The following is a 23,303-nucleotide window of genomic DNA, read 5'->3' on the forward strand; positions in this document are numbered from 1 at the left end:
TCCTGGCCTATTCATGCATTTTTTAGATGACAGTCGAGAGAGATCAGGATTTATGTCAGGCCGTAACCAGAAGGATGCAGACTCATGTTCTTCTTCATCCATTTATCCTTCTGAAACCCCAAACTCTTGCATTCCTGAACTCAGTGTTTCTACATGCTGGGAGGATAATACTCTTTGCAGAGCAGTCTATCACTTAGTAAAAGAAAAAGCTATGGGATCAAGTGTCCTCAGGATGAAGAGGGCTAGAAAGACAGGCATCATGCTAAGTAGGTTTTCACTTTTCTTTTTAATTAATGATTTCTCCTTTCTGAAATTTTGGTAGCATTTACATTTTGTACTTTTGTAATGACCATATGTTGGTATTTTTTAAAAATCCTTTTATTAAAAAATTAATCTAAAAAACAGACTACGGTTGAGACTTAGGCAGACCAAAACTGGTATTCATGATTCATTTTCAAAGGAATAGGTCTTTTCACACATTTTTTAAGACCAGCTATTAACACAGCAAGCCTTCTACTTTCTTATCTTAAAACTTGAAAGTATTTGTTCTGTGTAAATACACAACCCCAGTTGGCTTTATTCAGCTTTTTTGTTTATACACAAAAAACATGCCCAACCATGAGACTATAATGAGGCATAGTCTACCTACACAGAACTTTTGTAATCTTAAATCCATGTGAATTCAAGGACTGAGACTTAGACTTTCACATGACTGTCATGATGTACTCAGCAACAGATCACACACTAACTTCCATATTAGTCCGTCTTCTGGTGACAGGAGAAATACTGGTCAATGTAAGATGTCTGTCATCAACACTTTTCAAAAAATATTAGTGGCTCTTCAAACTGTGATGATAACCTGCAGCTGAATTTTAAGTCTGGAACTGGGGTCAGTGACACACTGGATGAAAAAATTACAGTTTTGCCGAAGTCTCCTCCCCATCATGAGCACGTAGTCCATAAAGGAAGGTATTGACCCCATTTTCTTTGTAGGTATATCAAAGTTAGTATGGAAGAAGGTTACTATGCGTTCCTGTTCCTTGAATGTTACCCTTTGAAAACAATATGTAAGGTGACAGGTTCTTTAGAGACGTCTGAGTTATACAACAGTCAGCACCAAATCCTGGAAAGGTAAGCAAGATGCAGACCACCTGCTTCGGTGCCTATGTTGGTTACTGCAGAGCTTGAAAGGCAAGACAGTCTAGGTTCCAGACACCAACGTCTAGGTTCCCTGGCCAACCCTTCACTACATCACACATTTCAGTTTTACTTTTAATGGAAGGCATAAGCATCATTCCTGAGAAAATACTACAAGAAAAAGAAATTCCTATTAAAGTTACTAGGGTACAATGGAGAAAGCTTTATCACCAAAAAGTACAATTTTAGTTGAACAATAGCTCATCTGAAGTCACGCCTTGCAATTTTCTTAAGTATATTTTATATACTGTACAATTCAACTGCTGCCTATATTACACCATTTTGCTAGCACAAAGAATAGAAGAATATTTTTCCCTTACCGCTCTGCCAGACTTTGCTGGAACCTGGTTCTGATTCTCCCTTAATTTGCGTGCATTCTCAAGCTCTGCTTGAAGTTTTGAAGCCAGCTCCTTCAAAGAAAGTGGTAGTACTGAATCAGTTTAACTGTTTAAGCTTTTAAGGACCTTTATATCACAAATAACGATTTATTTCAATTCTCCATGCTTTTTTTATATATATATATATATATATATATATATATATATATATTTAACTCTTATGACATAAAAGACTAAAGAAAACATGTCAATATCATTCACACAATTCCTTAGTGGAGATAATTTTTCAAAACAGAGGCATCTAAAGCATATCATCATAAAAACAACATAACAAAAATGATGTTTAAACATTAGTCAGTTATGCTAATATGAAAAAGTCTACAGTCATTTATGCTCTGACCACTTTGCCAGTTTCACTGGTTGGACTCCAGTCATTCCTATATTTGCCCCCAAAAAATTAAGTCATTTGATTGATGTCATGCAACAAGTCAGCAACAAATAGAGACTGAGAATTCATTTGTCCCACAGGAGCAACCTCGAGCTCCAGCCACTAAGACATACAGTTACATAATCATCTGCTCTAATATACGGGGATGACTTGGTTTAAACAAGGTACCTTTTCAATCTGGTCAGAGAAAAAGCACGAAAAATTATTTAGAGGGAAACAAGGTGAGGGTTTATTATTTGTGATTTATATTTGTATTTTAAATTGAGAGTCCATGTGTAGAAAAGCATAAATAAAAACTTAGCAGCAAAATGGTAATTTTGGCTTTTGCTACATGATTTTTGTCAGAACAAAACAAAAGGTAGAAAAAAGGCAAGAGTCATTCTCTCTGCACATACCCCCTGCATATGTTTATTCAAAATATTCTTATTCTGTTACTGTCAGGCTTAAAAATACCTGCGCCCAAACTTTACTTTTATGTGGACAATGTTATTAAAGCTGAGTAGTAGAAGAAAAACCTGTTAGAATTTTCACTGCTCTCCATGACAAAGTCCTTGAGATGCCTTTTTTTTTTTCTCTTTTTTTCAACATTTTATAGTAATTACTGTATGCTTTCAATAATTTTTACCTTAGAAACACAGAGCTATAAAATAGTATCTTATGTGACTGACACCAGTCCCTCACAATTCCAACATATAATCTCATTCATAAACACATTTTTCTCACCAGTGTATTTTCCCCCCTCAGCACATACCAACTGCAAAAGCTACAGATTAAAACAACTTTTTAAATCATTAAAACTCATTATGTCTAGTAGAAAGCAGTGCTTGAAGTTACTTTTAGTTCACTTTTGAAGTTGATAAGATTTCAAATGAACACTTCTTCTGTAAAGGCTACATTTGTTCAAATTTTGTAAAGCTACATACACGCACCTGTTCTAATGCCTGTGGAAAAAAGTATCCATAACATAAAATCAGTTTGAAAAGAAAATATTTATAAAATGGATACTATCTCATTTCAAAATTTAAATTATGTGATAGGAGCTTTGAAAATAACACCATGCACTAATCCAGCCAGTAGAACAATATTCCAATCACCCTAAAAACTCCTGCAATTCAAAAAAACAACGGCCCTCATGAAAAAGAAATTTGGCACTTGAAGTCACAACATCTCGTTTGTTATTTAATTACGCAGATTTTGGTGTTCAGATTCTGTCACAAGAGGCAGAGGTAAACAGAGGTGCACTAAAAATTATTCTTTAACAAAAAAATAGAAGGATTTACTTCTAAAATGGGTGTTTTCACAACGTTCTTCAAAAAATTCAGCAATATTTCCTTAAGAGTAGCTATTCAAAGTAAGCATTTCCAAAACACAGCTTAAATAGTAACGGACAATGACCTTTGTTATAACAGAAATCTCCAGGCAGTATTACAACATAAACTATGAATAAGATAAAATGATTAAAAAGAATAAACTTGCAAATAAGTCCAGAGGAGAATTAGGTATACAAGACGACTGCAGGAGGAGAGAGAGGAGAGAGGTTTGGTTTTGCTTTTTTAACCCCCACAACAAAAAGCTAAATCTGAATAACCCAGTATAACCATACTAATGTAATAAAAAATATATACTTCCAGAATTCAGAATGTTTCAAAACAGTGAGGTTCTTGGTCTGTCAGGTTGCTGTCTGAAACAAACCTCCTACAGCAGTGTTACATCCGCAGCTGTTCACCTCAGCTTCACGGACCCAAATTTACTCACACCAGGAAGGGTAGACATTCTGGGCAGCCTTCTACAAAGCATTATGTAGTTGTTCTCATTTTGCAGAGCTGGATACAAAGACCCACGGACATCCTTTCAACCTTATATTTCCATATCCTAATCCAATGATCTATGTTCATACAGCAGAAATATGGATCACAAGCATCTTCCTGAGACAAAGTTGACAAAATAAAAAGAACTCCAAGACACTGCCTACCTTGCAACAGACTGGGAACTTTTGTTGTTTTCACCTGCTCCCTGTCTAATAGAAAGACATTAAATCCCACCAAATAGGCAGAGAACAACTGGTTTGGGATATGTTTCCAAGCGTACAATTCTGGGGACTTGAATCATCTATTCTAGTTTACGGAGCATGGCATTTAAAGCAGAAGTTACAGGAAAAATAGTACCTTCAAATTTTGTCTGAGCACATTTTACAGAACTTAATATCCACTTGACTCAATCTCCTTTTTTAGACTAAAACACTGTGAACTTTAAAAAAAGTATTGCAGCAAATCATGACAATCTTTCAAAAACATTACCATGTTTCCCATGAGTTCTGCTTTCACAATCCTGGCTCCCAGTTTGTTCATCTCCTCTTCACTAAGGACCTGAGACACCTCATCCTTTGACGTATGCCTGTAAAACACCAGCAGCACTAAACCCACAGAAAAACAATATATTCACCTGAATAATTACATATTAGACACCCATTGTACCAGCATATACGCTCCCATTGTCAGAATAATTTATAACAACGTATTACAGGAATGAAAAACACTACCTACTGAACATTTTTTCAGCATGAAAGAACAGTCAAGAGCCAGTAGCAGGTACAAGAAAGCTACAACCAAGGAGAACAGGAAGAATAATGTGCACCCACTCTCTAATTGTCCTTTACGGATTTAGTGATCCATTCTTACCTCCCAACTCCAGCAAAATCACCCAATTCCCAGTTTTCCTCTTGTAAGCCAAACGGTCTTCTATCTCTTGGTCTAACCTATACTCCTGTGTTTATCTTTTCAGAGTTCACTCTTTGTTTATAAAGATATTATGGTTGATATGCTAGAATTTCCATGGAAAATTAAGAAGCTACAGTTAGTAATAAATAAATAGTCTTATATCATAGTTTTAAGATTAAAAAGTAGGGGCATGAGTTCTTACAATAATAGGTAAGCTCTCTAGAAATTATTGTAAAGAGGCAAACAAGTTTGTTTTTTTTCCCTCTAACCCTAGAAAAGACTAAAAAACAATCAACTCTGAAAGTAAAACAGCTGACCAAAAAGTGACATAACAGTACAGTTATGATACTGATCCCTCCTATCAAAAGGAGAAGAAAATATCCATTCACCACCTAATATGATTAAATCCTGTAGGATTTGAAGAATGGGAGAATTTTGGAGATGGTGTCATTTTTAACTGTCAAACCTCCCCAGTCCTGTGGAAATTCCCTAAGTTACTTATGTCCGTTTTGAAGATCTTCAATCCAAAAGCCAAAAAGTCAATAGAAAGATTTACATTAACTTCCTCAGAAACAGAACCTTCCAAGATGAACAACAAAAGGTTCACTCTTTATTTAAAGAAGGGGGGGAAAAAAAAATGCTGAAGTTCTTGCTCTTCCTTTACCTATACTTTTTTAAAACAATTGAAAAGAAAAGAAGGTGATCAGGAATGCTCAGCATGAATTCACAAAGGCAAAACCATGTTTAACCAACCTGATAGCCTTCTCTGATGGAATGACTGGCTGGGTAGATGAGGGGAGAGCAGTGGATGTTGTCTACCTTGACTTCAGCAAGGCTTTTGACACTGTCTCCCAGAACATCCTCATAGACAAGCTCAGGAAGTGTGGGCTAGATGAGTGGACAGTGATGTGGATTGAGAACTGGCTGAATGGCAGAGCTCAGAGGGTTGTGATCAGTGGCGCAGAGTCTAGTTGGAGGCCTGTAGCTAGCGGTGTCCCCGAAGGGTCAGTACTGGGTCCAGTCCTGCTCAACTTCTTCATCAATGACCTGGATGAAGGGACAGAGTGCACCCTCAGCAAGTTTGCTGATGACACCAAACTGGGAGGAGTGGTGGATACACCAGAGGGCTGTGCTGCCATTCAGAGAGACCTGGGCAGGCTGGAGAGGTGGGCGGAGAGGAACCTCCTGAAGTTCAACAAAGGCAAGTGCAGGGTCCTGCACCTGGGGAGGAATAACCCCATGCACCAGTACAGGTTGGGGGTCGACCCCAAGCAGCTCTGCAGAGAAAGACCTGGTGGACAAGTTGACCAAGAGATAGCAATGTGCCCTTGTGGCCAAGAAGGCCAATGGTATCCTGGGGTGCATTAGGAAGAGCATTGTCAGCAAGTCGAGGCATGTAATCTTTCCCCTCTACTCAGCTCTACTGAGGCCACATCTGGAGCGCTGGATCCAGTTCTGGGCTTCCCAGTACAAGAGAGACATGGAGATACTGGAGCAAGTCCAGCGATAGGGCTACTAAGATGATTAAGGGACTGGAGCATCTCTCTTATGAGGAATGGCTGAGAGCACTGAAGGGAGGGTGTAAAGAGGATACGGCCAGACTCTCTTCAGTGGTGTCCAGTGCCAGGGCGAAAGGCAATGGGCACAAACTGAAACACAGGAAGCTCCATCAGAACACAAGGAAAAACTTTTTTCCTGTGAGGGTGACAGAACACTGGAACAGGTTGCCCAGGCAAGTTGTGGAGTCTCCATCCTTGGAGATAATCAAAAACCATCTGGACATGGTTCTGGGCAGCCTGCTCTAGATGACCCTGCTTCAGCAGTGGGTTGGACTAGATGAATCTCCAGAGGTCCCTTCCAACCTCAACCATTCTGTGATTCCGTGATTAGGACACAGTGGGAATATTCCATTAAAGAGAGCAAGACGTGTTTATTACTTCATGTTTTTTTTAGTGGTGTTACTGCTTGAAACATTGTCTGAACTTTTTGAGACTAGTGACACTGTTTTGTTTTGGTTTTTAGCTCGTCTCTAATTAAACTCTGAAGCAGTCACATTACTGAGTGTGATTTTCAGCAAACACTAGTTGGATGGACACTTGCCTATGGGGACATCCCTTGGACATCCAATCAGCACTTTTAATTAACCTGTGTCATAACCATCAAAAACACTTTGATTTATAGGCTGAAGAAATTCTCTGTGTGTTTTAGAAGTGATAATACCCAAAAAGTACATTGTCAGTGTGAGAGATAAGGAACCGAACGAGCAACACCTATTAATCCAAGTCCTCATGTCAATGAAGATTTACTTGTGACTGACTGAACAAGATTGTAAAAAGAGTACAATATGTTTTGCAAGACTTAAAACTTTAGGAGGAAATAAAAAGAGAAGCAGCCTATAAATTATTCCCAATAAAAGAAATACACCAAACACCCAACACTGAGAAGTCCCAAGAGCCAACATTTTCTACAAAATTCTGCAAAGAACAAAAATCCTCACTGAAATAAATGGGAAGACAGGTAATATACTTCTTCAAACACAGTGATATTAAACACTGCTAAGGAGAAGACTTAACATAAAAGAACTTGGAAAAAAAGTAAGTCAATACAACCAAAAGCTATATGGTTTTCCAGACCTAAGTAATGTTCACATTATTGATAAATTACCTCAGTAACTGTACTGGCTAAGAAACAGAATTAAAATATCACAGAAGATGCATAATCAGGTTTAACAGTACTACACAGAAACAGTACTACACACTTACACAGAAAAGACATATACAAAAGGAAAGATTAGCTAAACAGTTTCTATGCTTAACTTTCTTCTGCAAGGGAAAGAGAATTGAGTTAATCAATCTTCTGTCCTAATAACTGAATTCATTGCACTTGTATCAGCAAACCATTTCCACACACAATCTAGTTTCCCAAAATTTGAAGCTTAGTAAAGCATTAGCAAGATATGAGTTTCACATTTGTTTAAAAAATGTGCACAGTGTTTCAGATGAAGGGTAAAAATCTAACTACATGTAATAGTACCTTTCTGTCTGTGCAGAAAAATAAGCTATGGATCACTTCTTAGGTTTCTGTAGTCACATACAGTTCTGAATGTATATTTTGATTTTCACACAATCTGTGCCCAAACTGCAATGCAGACGCACTCCATGTTCTTCCAGCTCACCACAGCACCCCTCCTTCCATGAATACCTAGGTGTCTTTATGGAAGCCAAAGCACAATATAAAGCAGGCAGAAGACAACTGTGGATCGTCCAGACCTCATCCCTGAATGAAGTCAGGATGAAAAAAACAGGACTAAGAGCTGAGTAAATCTCCAGCTGAGACTACAATAGGCTCCAGCTGAGATATACCATGAATCATTGTAGTCAGGAGTTTATGCACTGCATTTAATTGGTAAACCCCAGACACTTCAGAGTAATAACCATTTGGGCAACATCTGGAAAAATAAAGAGGATCACAAAGTCTAATGTCTAGAAATATCTAATGTATTGCAGGTGTAATTCTGTGAGATCTTACTCTCAGAGCAACTAAACATACTATAAAGCTATATTTCTCATTTCCCAGTAGAACAACACCTAGGCTAATACTGAGACAAACAACAAAACAAAAACATGAGAGACACTTATGATGCACATAATGCATACAAATTATTCTTGTGCCAGAATTAGGAACTACTCATGCTCCACTCTATACATTCAAATTCTTTTTTTCTAAATCAGATCTAACATCATGCAAACAATTTCTTGTCCTACGATCAAAGAAAATATGAATTTCATAAACCCCTATGAGTAGAAAATAGGGAATTTCATATAATAAGCAAAATCTGGAAAACATATCCAACTTGTACAATACAAAAACAGTGTAGACTCATCCAGTTGTTTCTGGCTAGTCCGGCAGTACTGATTTAGTATACAATTTTTCTTTGCAAATACACACTGAGGTATCTGCAAGTACTACATATAGCAAGTGTTATAAATGAAATAACTATTCTTAAACTATTTCCTTTTTGTTAGACTCCAACAATTAAGTATTAAAATCAAATTCATCACTTCTCCATAAGAAGTTCATTATGTAAATAACTGACGTGAGCACATGAGAAAAAGGGAATTCAACTTGATTATATTTCATCAAATCCTGTTTCTAACTAAATCATACCAGCCTTCTTAAATACACCACCTAAGAATATTTACTTGTCCAGTTTTCCAAAACAATAAAACTCCACGTACTTGCATAACACTATCTCAGCCCTGACTCCTAAAATATTTTTTGGCTTAACTTATTGGGAAGATCTGAAGGAAACTATTCACAGTAATAATACTACCACTCGTAGTATTTCAAATAAATACCTCCTACTATATTTCATATGCTATTACTTTAGCATACAAGTTCATCTCGCAGGTAGCAGATCTATCGCTGCTGTATTAATTACTTCAGTTTTTATTCAGCATTTTCAAGCATTTAAAGTTTCTTTTCTAAATTCAACAACAGATGAAATACTGTTCTGCAGTTTCTTTGCCTAAGAGGCCATTTATACTGCTGTGTGAGCTAACATGAGAAAGAAGGAGCAAAATAATGTCATGAGCAATTCTCAAACATGCTGAGGAGACAGGAAAACTAGGGGTTGTTCTTAGCTTCTACTTTGGTCTATTGTAGCTGCCCAGGTTGGGAGATTAGTGTCCCTCTGTAGCCCACAGAAAAAAAAGTTAGGTGTCTCTGGGGGCTGCAGGAAGAAGGGGTTCGGAGCAGAATGCAACTCATCCCCAGGAGGAGCCATGCCAGAAGCCTCCTCTCCTCCACTTGGAGCAGGTTCCTACCCTGAAACGCTTCTGCAAGAGCTGACTCTCTCCACAGTCCACACACGGAGCACGGTTACACAAGTTAGATGTTCATTATAGAGCTGTGAATTCCCCAGTGGGTGCCAAAGAAACAGGGAAAAAAATTCACCTTTTTGGCTTTCATCCTGAAATGTCTCTTCCCCTTTACCAAAGTGTTAAGATAGAAGTTGAATTCAAAAATTAAAAGCTGACTTGCACAAAAAAAAGTATTTGTTCACACAACAATTCTACATTATTTGCACTTGAATAAGCAGCATGCTAAATAACCCAGACCCATTTTAAAACTTGACATTATCTTCTAATAACCAGCAATATCTTCTAATAGTCTCTAAAATCAGAGAGAAAGTGATGGGCGAGTGAAGAGTTAACAGGACTGAAGTTTGTCAATTGATATGCAGAAGAACTGAGAGCACAAGAGCTGATGTGCACAAAGCTGCTGAACAGAGGACTTAACAGGACTAAAGTCGTCTACCAACCAATATGCGCAAGGACTGACATGCGCAAGGCTGCGGAATGGCAGCATTAACAAGACTGAAGAGGTCTGCCACCTGGAATCTGCACGGACCCCCGGGGAGGGAAGAAGCAGTACGGAGGTGTTGTGGTCTTGCCTCGCTAGCAGGGTCCCCCCAAGCAGACAAACAAACAGTCCTGTGATTGTGAAACTCGCAAAAGTCAGCAAAAGCAGTGCTTGCCCAGAGCCCCAGCCGTATAAAAAGAGACTTAGGAGCTAGGAGAGTTTGAGCAGGGACGGGAACGTGACCCGATCATCCTCTCCGGCTGGACCGTGAGTATTCCCCCCCCTCCCCTTTTCCTGGGATGCTGGGTTAAGGTAACTCCTCGAGGTTGAGAGCCCTCTCACTAGGAGAGTGAACAAGAAAGCTTTCAAGTAGGGATAAGCAGTCCTTCCCATTAATAACGCAGTAATCGATGGTTTCAGGTTATCCTTTCTAAATTAGTAACTGATGGTTTTGTGTTATCCTTCCTAAATTAGTAATCGCATTATTTTAATGGATGTTACTAATCCAAGAACTTGTGAGAGGAAATAAACATCTTTTTTACTATTATTACATTACTGTCTCAGTCGTTGCTATCGAACCTTCATAGCATGACAGCGTGACAGAAAGGCTTACAAGAAAATTTCCCTTTACGCTATCTGGACAGATATATATAACTGACTCACAATTCTGTACACACACACCACTCCCCAGCATAAACTTCTGGTTATATCTCTAAAAATAGATTGCTACACAAACATTCTCAGCTTTCTCTACTCTGCATGAGAAATAATACTATCAACTTTATTTTCATAGAATACCTTTCATCCCCCAAAACACCCAAAGAAATATTCACGTAACTGTCTTTTACTTCATTCAACACTGAAGCATAGAAGGAGCAGTAATTTAAAGAAGAGCTAACAGCACAAGTAACAGCAACATCGCACAACGAAACTGTACTGCCTCTGTTGAAGTGAAACTGCAGTGGAAAAGTCAGTAGACAGAATAAAGGTACTGAATTTTAAATTTATCAAAGTTGCTAATGTTGCATGTCTACGCTTGATGTTATCAACTAAGGATAAAAGTCAATTGCCTACACATATGTTTCTAGATGCATTTTAGATGATGGAGTAACCCTTCGCCACTCCTGAAAAGCATACTTCTCCCATAACTTTTGCATTTTATCTATCAGCCCACAGTGGATGTTTGAATCCCAACCTAACTCTTCATAATCAACAAGGTATGTTTTAATGTTTTCAGATTAATTAAAAGCCCTATCCTACCCCCACTCTCTCCCCAACACTAGAAAACTTAACTTAAAGCCAGAAGCATTAGCCTGCTAAATCATTTTCTGTACTTACATTGCTATTCAAAAATCAGCCCAATTAAAACAACTAAAGAAATCTGATATGATCAGATGTAATCTTATCACAAACACAGAAGATACACTTGCAGGTATACTTTACCGGGAACAATACGGCAAACAAGCGTCAACAAGCAAAGAGAGTTGTAAATTACCTAGAGCATGATGTTTTATTGTTTGATAAAGTTTCTTTCTTCTCAGGGGTATTTCCTGGGTCCTGCTGTTGTGATTCTTCTTTTCCATCACTTGCAGTTCTATTCCAGCTCTTATTAACTTGTTCCAGAGCACCTGCTGACTTTTGATCAGACATTAATTTCTCACTGCTATCTTTCGTGTGTGTTTTGGTCCACAGTGCAGTATCCTCACCAGGTTTCTGGAAACGGCTGCTCAAAGAGCTATGAACTGGCAGTTTTAAAGAGGACTGCTGTGACTCATAGTCCTTATGTAAACTATAAGATGATAAATCGTCTTCAGAGGGTTTCAAAAATTTGTGTTTCATGTTGCTGAGAGATGAACTCTTCTCTTGACTTCGTTTTTCCTCAGCGAGTTTTTCTGCTTTGGAGCTGTAGCTACTCAACTCTGAGTCTGGGCTACTAAGGCCAGGGCCTCGGTCTTCTCTTGACCTATCTCGTTTGCAACCTCTGTTTTCTTGCGCCCATCCCTTGCCATACTTCTCCCCAGTATATCCCCTGAACACATTCTTATTTCTATCATCTTCATCTTGCATCTCCTTCATACGCTGCTCTTTCTTCTCTTGCCCACTTTCTGAATAGCCAGACTTCCTCCATCTTCCCTGTCTATAATAATTTTCTTTTTTGAATCCAACTTTTTCAGCTTCTTCTAATCGTGACTGAAATATCTCCATTGACTACAGGAAAAAAATAAAAAAAATTATACACTTTTACGATCATGGGGTATTGTGAAGTTCCCTATAAAGTATTATGAGAAAGGCACCATTTTGTGAAAATGAGTCAATGTGCAGGTGGAAGGCATGAGCCATGGAATGGATAGGAAGACCGATTTAAAAAAAAAAAAAAAAAAAAAGGAGCTCAATGTTATAGTCTACTGTCTAAGGTGCTCTCTCATGTGACGGCATTTTGATTCCTTCTCTTGGACTATTTCAACCTTTTATCCACTGTCTCTAAAGTGCTGGAGCACTCCTGAGAGCAGGGCCCAAAGCCTCAGAACTGCCTCCTCCCTGCAACTTAAAAATTAGGGACTTGAGCCAGAGAGTAAGGCTTCCTTTTTCTTACTCATGAGCTTTGTGCTTCAGCATAACCAATGGACAGTTCCACTAAACCATTTTACTACCCAGTTATACTCTTTAAACATGGGAGAGTGGGTTAAAAACCTTTAGTTTGAAACAGGCTTTGAATCCCTGTCCCTAGCTTTCTGGAAAAACATTCTAGCCATTAGACAATTACACAAAAGACTGTTCCTCTTCCCTGTTTTGAGCTGAATTAAATGCCATCAATCATATTTTTTTGCCCAAAACATTAGATACTGAAACAAGTCAGGCAGGGATTTCTCTCAACCACTATCCTATACTTGGGAAGCTACAGCATTTGTATTATTTGAATACTAGTTTTTTGATAAAGATTCTTAAAAATAGTGTTGTTCAGAATCACTGGCTCTGAATAATTTCTGCCGGTACTGATCTTCTTGGATTCATCACTCAAGAATGACTACAATTCCATTCAAAGATAGTAATATGCAGTTATACTGCCTTATCTCAGGATTTCCACTAATAGTTCTAACCAAAACACAGAAAAACTCAAATGTGATGCTAGGACCAAGACTAAATACTAAACACCCCAGACATTTGATCAATGTTTTTAAAGACAGTATCACAATATGTAGGGGGACAGGCTTTACAGAGTTGATATTTTTATGGCAGTTAATTTATTAAAAATTAACTTTTGAAAACTATTTTAAACACTTCAGAAGCAAGCAGCGTTCTCAACACCTCTTGACTGAGCAGATCACAGGTATCCAGAAGATTCATTTTTGCTAAAATTTGACAGAGCTCTCCAACTTATCTTGGCATTATTATACACAAACTGTGTGTGCAGGAGAGAAAAATATCTCTGCTGATATAGATCATAACTTTGGAAGCACTGATATACTGTGTATCAGGGATCATTTGAACCTCCCAATGTAGAAGAATTTTCAACTTGTTATAGTATCCCATATATTAAAAATATTTAACCAAAAAGATCTAAAACAGTTTGATAGCATTAAACTCTTCACCACTTGAGACACACTTCAGAGGTTCTTTCCTTATGTCTTACACTACACATTAAGTATTTGTGCCTTTATACAAAAGTAATCTTTTCCAAGTATCAATTAGTTGTAAACAAAAGAAAAAAAAATTAATTCAAGATGCTTACCCCATATCTCTCAGCTACAATTTCCTCAAAATTCCGTTTCTCTCTCTCAGCCTGTTCCTTCATCCTTCGGTATGATTTTTGTAACCAACTTAATCCAGCATCTTCTACCACTGTAACTAAAGTTAAAAACAATGCATATTTTTACATTTCAGTAGTTATCTCTATTTAACACTTACTCTGACTGCGATATGAAACCTTAACCTAAACTTAACATAAAAATTGAAGGAATGCAAAAGAATAACGAATGTGATGATACAATTACATGGTTTTATAAGTTAATGCTAGATGTACCTTGGTAATACCACTGATTTCATTAAGCTGCTCCATTTTATCATAAAACACAATGAGCATTTCCAAGGCAGGAGTGGCATATGGGAAGTTGTGTCTTCTTCACGGAATTGAAGAACCTTCTTACTGTTTCCCTTTCTTGGGTCTATTCTTATTTCCCTTCCCAGAAAATTAATGAGTAACTCATTGCTTTTCATTTGAGAAGTTAGCAGGGGTCTTAATACCCAGGATGTGTACTCACTGATGCCTGTCACCTCTTACAGAGTGCTGATCTTTGCTGCTCTTAAAAGCTGGCATGTGAGGGCAGGCTAATGGTTTGCAGGACAGACTGTCCACAGGGGAAAGCTCCCAACCAGGAAAGTCAGGGACTATACTGCTCCTGTCACCAGGACAGAAGGACCCATCTTATCACGTAATGAATGTTCCACAACATTATGAAAAACATTTTTCTAGCTGCTCTTTCTGGAAATAGACAGGATAACCCTAGGGTAAGGAAAGCAGTGAAAAGGTTACAGAAATAATATCTTTCACAAACAGCTTCTGTAATGTACTTCATTTAAATGTGACTCAGCCTTCTGTGGTTGAATATTTTAAAACTATAATTTGTGTAGTGGAATGAAAGGAACCAAATTAGATAACAACAATTTATCTTGTCTTGGTTAAATCATGCTTTCTTTTAATTAGTTGAAAATGGAGAATTTCTATGAAGATACTGAAGGTCAAACCACTCAAGATGAAAAACCAGTCAAGAGAAATTCTGTAAAACAACATACGATATTTACCAATATTTACTACCAAGTTTTCTTCCAAATTTTACTTTATTACACGTTATTCGTAATTCTGCTACATCAATGTTAGTAGTAATTTGTTAGGAACAAAGAGACTGGAGAATGGAGAAAGAAGTTTGAGATTATTATTAAAAGTTGTCTTTTACCTTTCTTAACTGAAGTTGCTTCACCTTCCTCTGGTGGCAAACCTGTACCACCATCTTTCCAATAGGGATTAAGTTCTCTCTCAGAAAGCCTAGCCTAAAACAGAAATAATTTCAACCTGTATAAATGTGATGCATTAAAAAGTCACTTTAACAACAGCTATTGAACATTTTAGTTAGTCCACCTAAAAATGAATAGTGTATTATCAACATACATACATTCAATGGGGCACTGCAGATTTGGAGTCAATGTTTTTCCTTAGATTTACTACAGATTCTGGTAAAGAATCAGCTAACCTTCTTTGTGGAAAACAATAACACACTTTTGAAAGAAACAGTCTCTTCAAGATGTGCTTCCATTTAGGGTTAAGATACATTTTCTAAACAACAGTTTTATAATAACTAATTATACCACTTCTCTGCCCTATTTAAAAAAACAGAGGCAATACATGAAGATGGCACAACTTTTCACAACCATTTCCAATTATACATATTTAAATAACAGATATAGAAATAACCAATATTATTAGTGATTTCAGCCTCAAGCTTCCCAAAGAGAGTCAAAGAATTTCTGTATTAACCCTAGCTGTTGATAATAAGAGATGAAATAAACAGGAACCAGTGGTTTTAGTCAATTTATTTAAATTAAAATAAACAGCAGGAACAAGGCAACCCTACAAGGCAACCCTACAGAAAATGAACTAGTCTTCAAGAAAACCATTAAGAAAAGATTTTGAGCAAAATAGTTTTGAAGTGCTTCTAATTTATAAGATAGTTTAACAAAAAATTCTTCACTGAAAACTGTAGTTCTGACCAGCTCTTTTCACGTTCCTAGGAGAATTCAAGAAGGCTTGAATACCAACTTTATGTTCATTACAATGAACTGCAATGGTACTTCTAGCAAATAGACTGAAAATAGAAATGCTTGAAAATACAGGACCAATCCATATTAAAAAAACAAAATTGTGCAAAACTATCTGCATCATACTTCAGAATAAACAGTGTCTATTTTGTATAGTAATTAAAATGCAAACAAATACAAGTATAGCATATGTGTACCAAAAATTAGTAGAGACCTGCAATCTGCTTGGACTTACTAGTGTGTTCACATCTCCCACTTATAAGGAAACAACTCATGACTTGTGACTAATGAGCCATTACTTTGCAAAGGTCAACATGGTGAAGAATCTGTGTATGGAAACCAGCAATGCTAAATTAAGCATCATACTACTACAAAATAATAAAATGTAAATACTATCAGAATTTGAGGTTAACTAGGGCATTCTGCTCTACTCTGCACTGAAGACAACCTTAGGCCTTGCCTGCTTCAGTGCATTTTGTATTGGCAGTATGTTCTAAAACATCTAGAGAAATGCAAGAGACAGAGGAAAACAAAATTGTAACCAGTTTGGAAAATTAGATCAATAGAAAAGAAGTGGCAAGTTCATTATCCAGCAAGGAAAGGCTCATACGTAAAAAGATGTTCCAAAGACTAATCAGTTATACTAAGTATGATGAGGAAGTCCAAAATATTTACTTGAAGATAGAACACTGGGCTACAACAGAAAAAAAAAAAAAAAGTTAATTGTGTTAGGAGAATTCATAAAGCCATTTCAATATACGATAGGTTTAGGGCAAGGGTTTGTTTATTGCATCTCCAACAAAGAGAAGAGTAATTAAAAAAATCTACTACATCAGGATGCCTCTGTCTTCACCACCATGTACAGTTTCCAAATTCTTTTGAAAAAGATGTTCTTTCTTTTAATAAAAAATACATCATGAAGAGATTTCAAGCCATCTTCTTATATTTTTTTTTCCAGGATTATTACCTCTCTAAGAACCTGAATTGGCCACCAATAAAAAAAATAAAAATAAAAAAAACAAGCAAAACCTTTTACCACTTCACTCACTGTGAACTAGTAACAAACCACCTCATACACACATAAATTCATTTTGCCTAGAGCAGTGTAGAAACATGGGCCTTCCAACTTCTATAGCCACATTTGTGCAGTTTCCCCAGTATACAACTTTGTGATTTCACATGTACAAGAATAGTACAAAGATGTATTTACAGGGAGTAGATAGGATAGCAAAGAGAATTTGAAGTATATGAAGTTCTTAAAACATACGCAAGCATATTTTCAAGTGCACAGTAGCTGACCTTCATTCTGTTACCTAGATATGGCCTAAAATACTTTAATTTGTGGATGATCTTTTTAATCATGAAAATGAAAATCACTCAAAAATTACTCAGCTATAATTCCATAAACACTAGTTTTCATGGGAAAAAAATCAGTCTTTTGAATACTGAAACTTAACTGTGCTTCACCCTGGCAAGATTATTCTTTTTCTCCAAGCATTTTCTAGTATACCATTATTAACTCTACCCCAACTTTCCTCTAAGTATTATGCATATTATCATATTTCACTTTAATCTTTTTTTAAAAGATGTATTGTGTGTGTGTGTGTGTATGTGTGTATATATATATATAAATAATATTGCCAATAGCAACTGTCTCTGTCTAGTAATAAAGCCAAGATTTTATTTGGAGATGCATTTCTCATTATTCTTTCAGGGTTTGTATTTTCTAGAATACTCAATAAATTCTGTGAGACTTCTGTGGGAATAACACAGCTAACCTGTAACTTGTGCTGTCAAAAGATATGTAGAAATAAATAAAGCTCTCCATTCCTAAATCAAAGCTCTCAAATATATGCTTAGCTGGTGCCTTCATTACACAGAAGTCAACCAGTGAAACTGCTTCTTTACCAGTGTGTGCACTTCCCTCTGAATCAGTACAAGGGGGACCCTTAGTCTTACCACAAGTGCTTGTTTTTCTCCCTCAAACTAGATTGTTTATTGTGATTCTGTCAACTGACTCTTCTGGAAGCAAGCAAGAGAGTCCACTGGAAAAAAAAGGGTTGATTAGGCAGTCTAGCACCGTTTCAATTTAAAATTCGTCTATGTTACATCTTCAGTTCATCACCACCATTGGTATGTTGTACACGTCTGTTGTACATTGTTTTGGGTAACAAATATGTCAGGACAGACACTCGGGTGCAGAAAACACAAAAGCATAAACCTGCACAGAAAGCACATGATTGGGTGGAAAGATCTATAAAAATCATGTATTGTTCTAGGATCAACAGTACATATAAACTGTCATTAAGCATATAGTACATGCTGACATTCTTGTGATTAAAGAATTTATCAGATCTCCGCACTAAGTGCTCCTTTAACATACAACAAAAATTGAGTGGAAAAAAGAAAAACTTTAATCCCTGCTCAGAAGACCATAACCCAAGCGTCGCATGCCTCACAAGAACAGCACTCCAGTTCCAGTTGTTTTTCAGCCAGAACGCAACTAACTGAAACATCTAACAGCAACAAATAGCCTCATGTGAGATGTGAGGACAAGTAAACATTAGACAGCGATCAGCAACTATGTTTTCAGATCAGACCATACTGCATTTATAGAGATATATGAACTAATGAAGCAGCCAATAACAGTATGTAAACAGAACTAATATACTGGCAGCCTCGTTCCCAACTGGACCCTGATCTTCCCGTGTGTTGTCCCACAACTGTGGCATGAGAGGCACAGCACCTGGTCTGAATTCTTTCTGCGGGAAAAAGAAAGCCTCAACACCCTATGCTTCAGCACAGAAGCTCAGGTGAGCTTTTGTCACACAAAACAACATTGCTTCTTTCACACACACAACAGGGAAGGAGGCCAGGCCCACAGTCTGCCACCATTACTAAGCAAAACATCACAAGTACTTTAAACATGACGGAACTCAGCAGTTAGTAGAACTGGCTTCCTTCTTAACTAGAAGACAGTATAAGACAAGACAAGCCTCCTGCATGAACTTTTCCCATGACCAACAGAACAATTTTAATTAAAATCACTACCACGTGGTAAAGAAATACTGTTTGTAGTAAACCACGTCAGAGGTTAATTTAAACAATTAGTGACATACAAAGAGTTAGGTATTTGAACCAAATCGTTACACAGATTTGAGTAAGATGTAGGGGAAAAAAAAGTTAATATATAATTCCTCCTACCTGCTCAATTTCTTGAGCTTTCTGTTGCTCCAGTTTTTTTTCTTTCTGTTTTTCAGCTTTGACAGATGCTGCTGACATGGTTTTCAAAGACATGAAGTCTAAAGTCATCCATTCTTCTCTCTTAAAAAGGGAAAAAAGTTTCATCCAAGACTAAAACACACAGAATCAGTGTTTTTACTTACAACCAAAATATATTTCAGGTGCAAATCAAACTACTGCAACTACTGACAAAGGATATTTACACTGAACAGTGTAGGTCTGACTAACACTAATTTCTATTCTTAAAAAATACTTTATATGAAAACCAAATACAAATTTAAGAATTCCAATCTTCCAGTAGTTTTAATATTCACTTAGGCAGACAAATTTCACAGAGATCTTTCTGTAATTCAAACTACCTCTTCCCAAAGTATTTATGGAACTAGTAAATATGCAGAGCCATATACACAGCTTATGCTTTTTTAAATGAACACTGGACATACAGATCAACTCCTTTTCCATCTTGTTCTAGAACTGTATCTTGCTACTTCTCCCTTTATGACTTTTTAATGTCTGTTTTAGCATATACAAAATTTGCAATCCATCACTGAGCATAGTTCACAAGCTCCGACATATAGGCACCTAACTGCACCGACAAATTAAACATTTACACACCTAAATTCTATGAACTGTACCCACAATAGCAGATAGAAAACTGCATTTACAAAACCCAAAGCAGACTGAGGATATTTTAAAGATGAAGGCTACTTTCTAAAGAAAAGCAGCATATTAACAACGTGAAGTCTCCAAATAAGAATCATAATACCTCATATTCAATGAAGTGATATATCCATCCAAATCTAATACCTCAAAAACCTCCTTCTTTTTACACCTAAAATATTTGTGAAGCCTCAAAAGAAAATAGTGACATACACATAATTAACTACTCTGCAAAAACAAGTATTTGGAATACTTCTATGAGCACTCTAGCAACGAAAATGACAAGATTACACCTATTTTGAAACATGTCCTTGCAAAAGTGTCTTCACTTCTCCTCAGTAAGGTTCAAGTCTGAGATGTCAATCTGAACAGATGCTATATGTCACACCATTTCTCTGTTGCTTAAAAATGATGATGCTAGACAACATATTAGAGCATTTCAGAGGTGAAACACAGCATTCCACTTCTCAGATCTCTTCTAAGAGAGGGAACTGGAAAGCAGACTATTTTCAAGTGATTTAACAGTGGCTATACCCACATTAGCAAGCAATGTGGACCAACAGAGGTGGATCTCCAAAACACAAACCTTGGTGCTGAGAACATGATATCCACACTATATACATTTCAGATCTGCAGCTTGGTTTGGAATTTTTTTTGCTTTCCTCTGTTTTTTTCTGGGGGGGTGGGTTGTTGTTTTTTATGCTTTGGACTACTCTAAGTCTGGTTCCACGGAGCACCTTAGGTGCATTTCGAGAACATACTTTCCAATTTAGTTTTATCCGAAAGGAAACAAGTTTATGTGCTCCAACGCTGCACCATAATATGAACCAAAATACAGAAAGTAGGGATGATCGGGAAATTTATTTTGAAAGCACACTTCTCATCCAAATGTAGACATGCCCAGAGCGCACAGAGCAAGTGACATTAGATGACAAATGTTTGGAGAAACCAGTGTTTATCATGTTCATGACATACAGAAGGATTTCTATTTTGTTATTATTTACTTTTCCAAGATGATACACCTGATTCAGAGAATCTTTTTAATTCTCTTGACCAGATACACAAATCCAGGATCTGAAAAACAGGGACTCTTCTCAGCAGTGGAATTACACAGAATCACAGAATGACTGAGGTTGGAAGGGACCTCTGGAGATCATCTAGTCCAACACCCCTGCTCAAGCAGGGTCACCTAGAGCACATTGCACAGGATTGTGTCCAGACAGCTTTTGAATATCTCCATAGAAGGAGACTCCACAACCTCTCTGGGCAACCTGGTCCAGTGCTCTGTCACCCTCACAGTGAAGAAGTTTTTCCTCATGTTCAGATGGAACTGCCTGTGTTTCAGTTTGTGCCCATTGCCTCGCGTCCTGTCACTGGGCACCACTGAAAAGAGTCTGGTCCCATCCTCTCGACACCCTCCCTTCAGGTACTTGTACACGTTGATAAGATCTCCTCTCAGCCTTCTCTTCTCCAGGCTAAACAGGCCCAGCTCTCTCAGCCTTTCCTCATAAGAGAGATGCTCCAGTCCCCTAATCATCTTTGTAGCCCTTCGCTGGACTTGCTCCAGTAGTGCCATATCCCTCTTGTACTGGGGAGCCCAGAACTGGACGCAGTACTCCAGATGTGGCCTCACCAGGGCTGAGGAGAGGGGGAGAATCACCTCCCTCGACCTGCTGGCAACACTCTTCCTCATGCACCCCAGCATACCATTGGCCTTCTTGGCCACAAGGGCACATTGCTGCCTCATGCTTAACTTGGTGTCCACCAGCACTCCCAGGTCCTTCTCCGCAGAGCTGCTTTCCAGCAGGTCAACCCCCAGCCTGTCCTGGTGCTTGGGGTTATTCCTCCCTAGGTGCAGGACCCTGCACTTGCCTTTGTTGAACTTCAGGAGGTTCCTCTCCACCCACCTCTCCAGCCTGTCCAGGTCTCTCTGAATGGCAGCACAGCCCTCTGGGGTATCAGCCACTCCTCCCAGTTTGGTATTGTCAGCAAACTTGCTGAGGGTGCACTCTGTCCCCTCATCCACGTCATTGATGAAGAAGTTGAACAAGACTGGACCCAGTCCTGATCCCTGGGGGACACCACTAGCTACAGGCCGCCAACTAGACTCTGCACCGCTGATCACAACCCTCTGAGCTCTGCCATTCAGCCAGTTCTCAATCCACATCACTGTCCACTCATCTAGCCCACACTTCCTGAGCTTGTCTATGAGGATGCTATGGGAGACAGTGTCAAAAGCCTTGCTGAAGTCAAGGCAGACAACATCCACTGCTCTCCCCTCATCTACCCAGCCAGTCATTCCATCAGAGAAGGCTATCAGATTGGTTAGGCATGATTTCCCCTTGGTGAAGCCATGCTGACTACTCCTGATCACCTTCTTTTCCTCCACATGCGTGGAGATGGCTTCCAGGATGAGCTGCTCCATCATTTTTCCAGGGATAGAGGTGAGGCTGACTGGCCTGTAGTTCCCTGGGTCCTCCTTCTTGCCCTTTTTGAAGACTGGGGTGACATTAGCCTTCTTCCAGTCCTCAGGCACCTCTCCTCTTCTCCATGACCTTTCAAAGATGATGGAGAGTGGCTTAGCAATGACATCCGCCAGCTCCCTCAGCACTCGTGGGTGCATCCCATCAGGGCCCATGGATTTGTGGGTGTCAAGTTTGCTTAAATGATCTCTAACCCACTCCTCCTCCACCAAGGGAAAGTCTTCCTCTCTCCAGACTTTCTCTCTTGCCTCCAGGATCTGGGGTTCCTGAGGGCTGGCCTGAGCAGGAAAGACTGAAGCAAAGAAGGCATTCAGTAACTCTGCCTTCTCTGCATCCTTTGTCACCAGGGCACCCACCCCATCCAGCAAAGGCCCCACATTTTCCCTAGTCTTCCTCTTGCTGCTGATGTATTTGAAGAAGCCCTTCTTGCTGTCCTTGACATCTCTCGCCAGATTTAATTCCAAACGGGCCTTAGCCTTCCTCGTCACATCCCTGCATACTCTGACAACGTTCCTATATTCCTCCCAAGTGGCCTGTCCCCCTTTCCACTTTCTGTAGACTTCCTTCTTCTGGTTGAGTTTTGCCAGGAGCTCCTTCCTCATCCATGCAGGTCTCCTACCTCCTTTGCTTGACTTCCTACTCATAGGGATGCACCGCTCTTGAGCCTGGAGGAAGTGATGTTTGAATATTAACCAGCTCTCTTGAACGCCCCTTCCTCCTAGGGCCCTAACCCATGGGATTCCTCCAAGTAGGTCCCTGAAGAGGTCAAAGTTTGCTCTCCTCAAGTCCAGGGTTGCGATCCTACTTGGTGCCCTGCTGCCTCCTCGCAGGATCCTGAACTCCACCATCTCATGGTCACTGCAGCCAAGGCTGCTCCTGACCTTCACATCTTCCAGCAGTCCTTCTTTGTTTGTTAGTACAAGGTCCAGCAGCACACCTCTCCTTGTTGGCTCCTCCACCACCTGTGTCAAGAAGTTGTCACCAATGCTCTGCAGGAACCTCCGGGACTGTTTGTGCCTAGCTGTGCTGCCTTTCCAGCAGA

At 38.7% G+C, this 23,303-nt stretch overlaps 1 protein-coding gene across 9 annotated transcripts in view; it reads right to left on the reverse strand.

Moving 5' to 3' along the window:
* CWF19L2 (CWF19 like cell cycle control factor 2) overlaps nucleotides 1-23,303 on the reverse strand; it is a 120,704-nt gene that overhangs the window by 71,816 nt on the left and 25,585 nt on the right. For all 9 annotated transcript variants that reach the window (XR_010883199.1, XM_067289913.1, XM_067289901.1 and 6 more), the window contains exons 5-10: nucleotides 19,080-19,199; nucleotides 15,017-15,110; nucleotides 13,795-13,910; nucleotides 11,560-12,272; nucleotides 4,281-4,377; nucleotides 1,518-1,607 (exon numbers count right to left, since the gene is read on the reverse strand). Coding sequence is in view for 8 of the 9 variants with exons in the window: in XM_067289913.1 (XP_067146014.1) it covers nucleotides 1,518-1,607; nucleotides 4,281-4,377; nucleotides 11,560-12,272; nucleotides 13,795-13,910; nucleotides 15,017-15,110; nucleotides 19,080-19,199 (1,230 nt within the window). In the remaining variant the exon portion in view is untranslated. The remainder of the gene's footprint in view (nucleotides 1-1,517; nucleotides 1,608-4,280; nucleotides 4,378-11,559; nucleotides 12,273-13,794; nucleotides 13,911-15,016; nucleotides 15,111-19,079; nucleotides 19,200-23,303) is intronic.

This window comes from Apteryx mantelli, chromosome 1 (assembly GCF_036417845.1).
Source record: "Apteryx mantelli isolate bAptMan1 chromosome 1, bAptMan1.hap1, whole genome shotgun sequence".
Lineage (NCBI taxonomy): Eukaryota > Metazoa > Chordata > Aves > Apterygiformes > Apterygidae > Apteryx > Apteryx mantelli.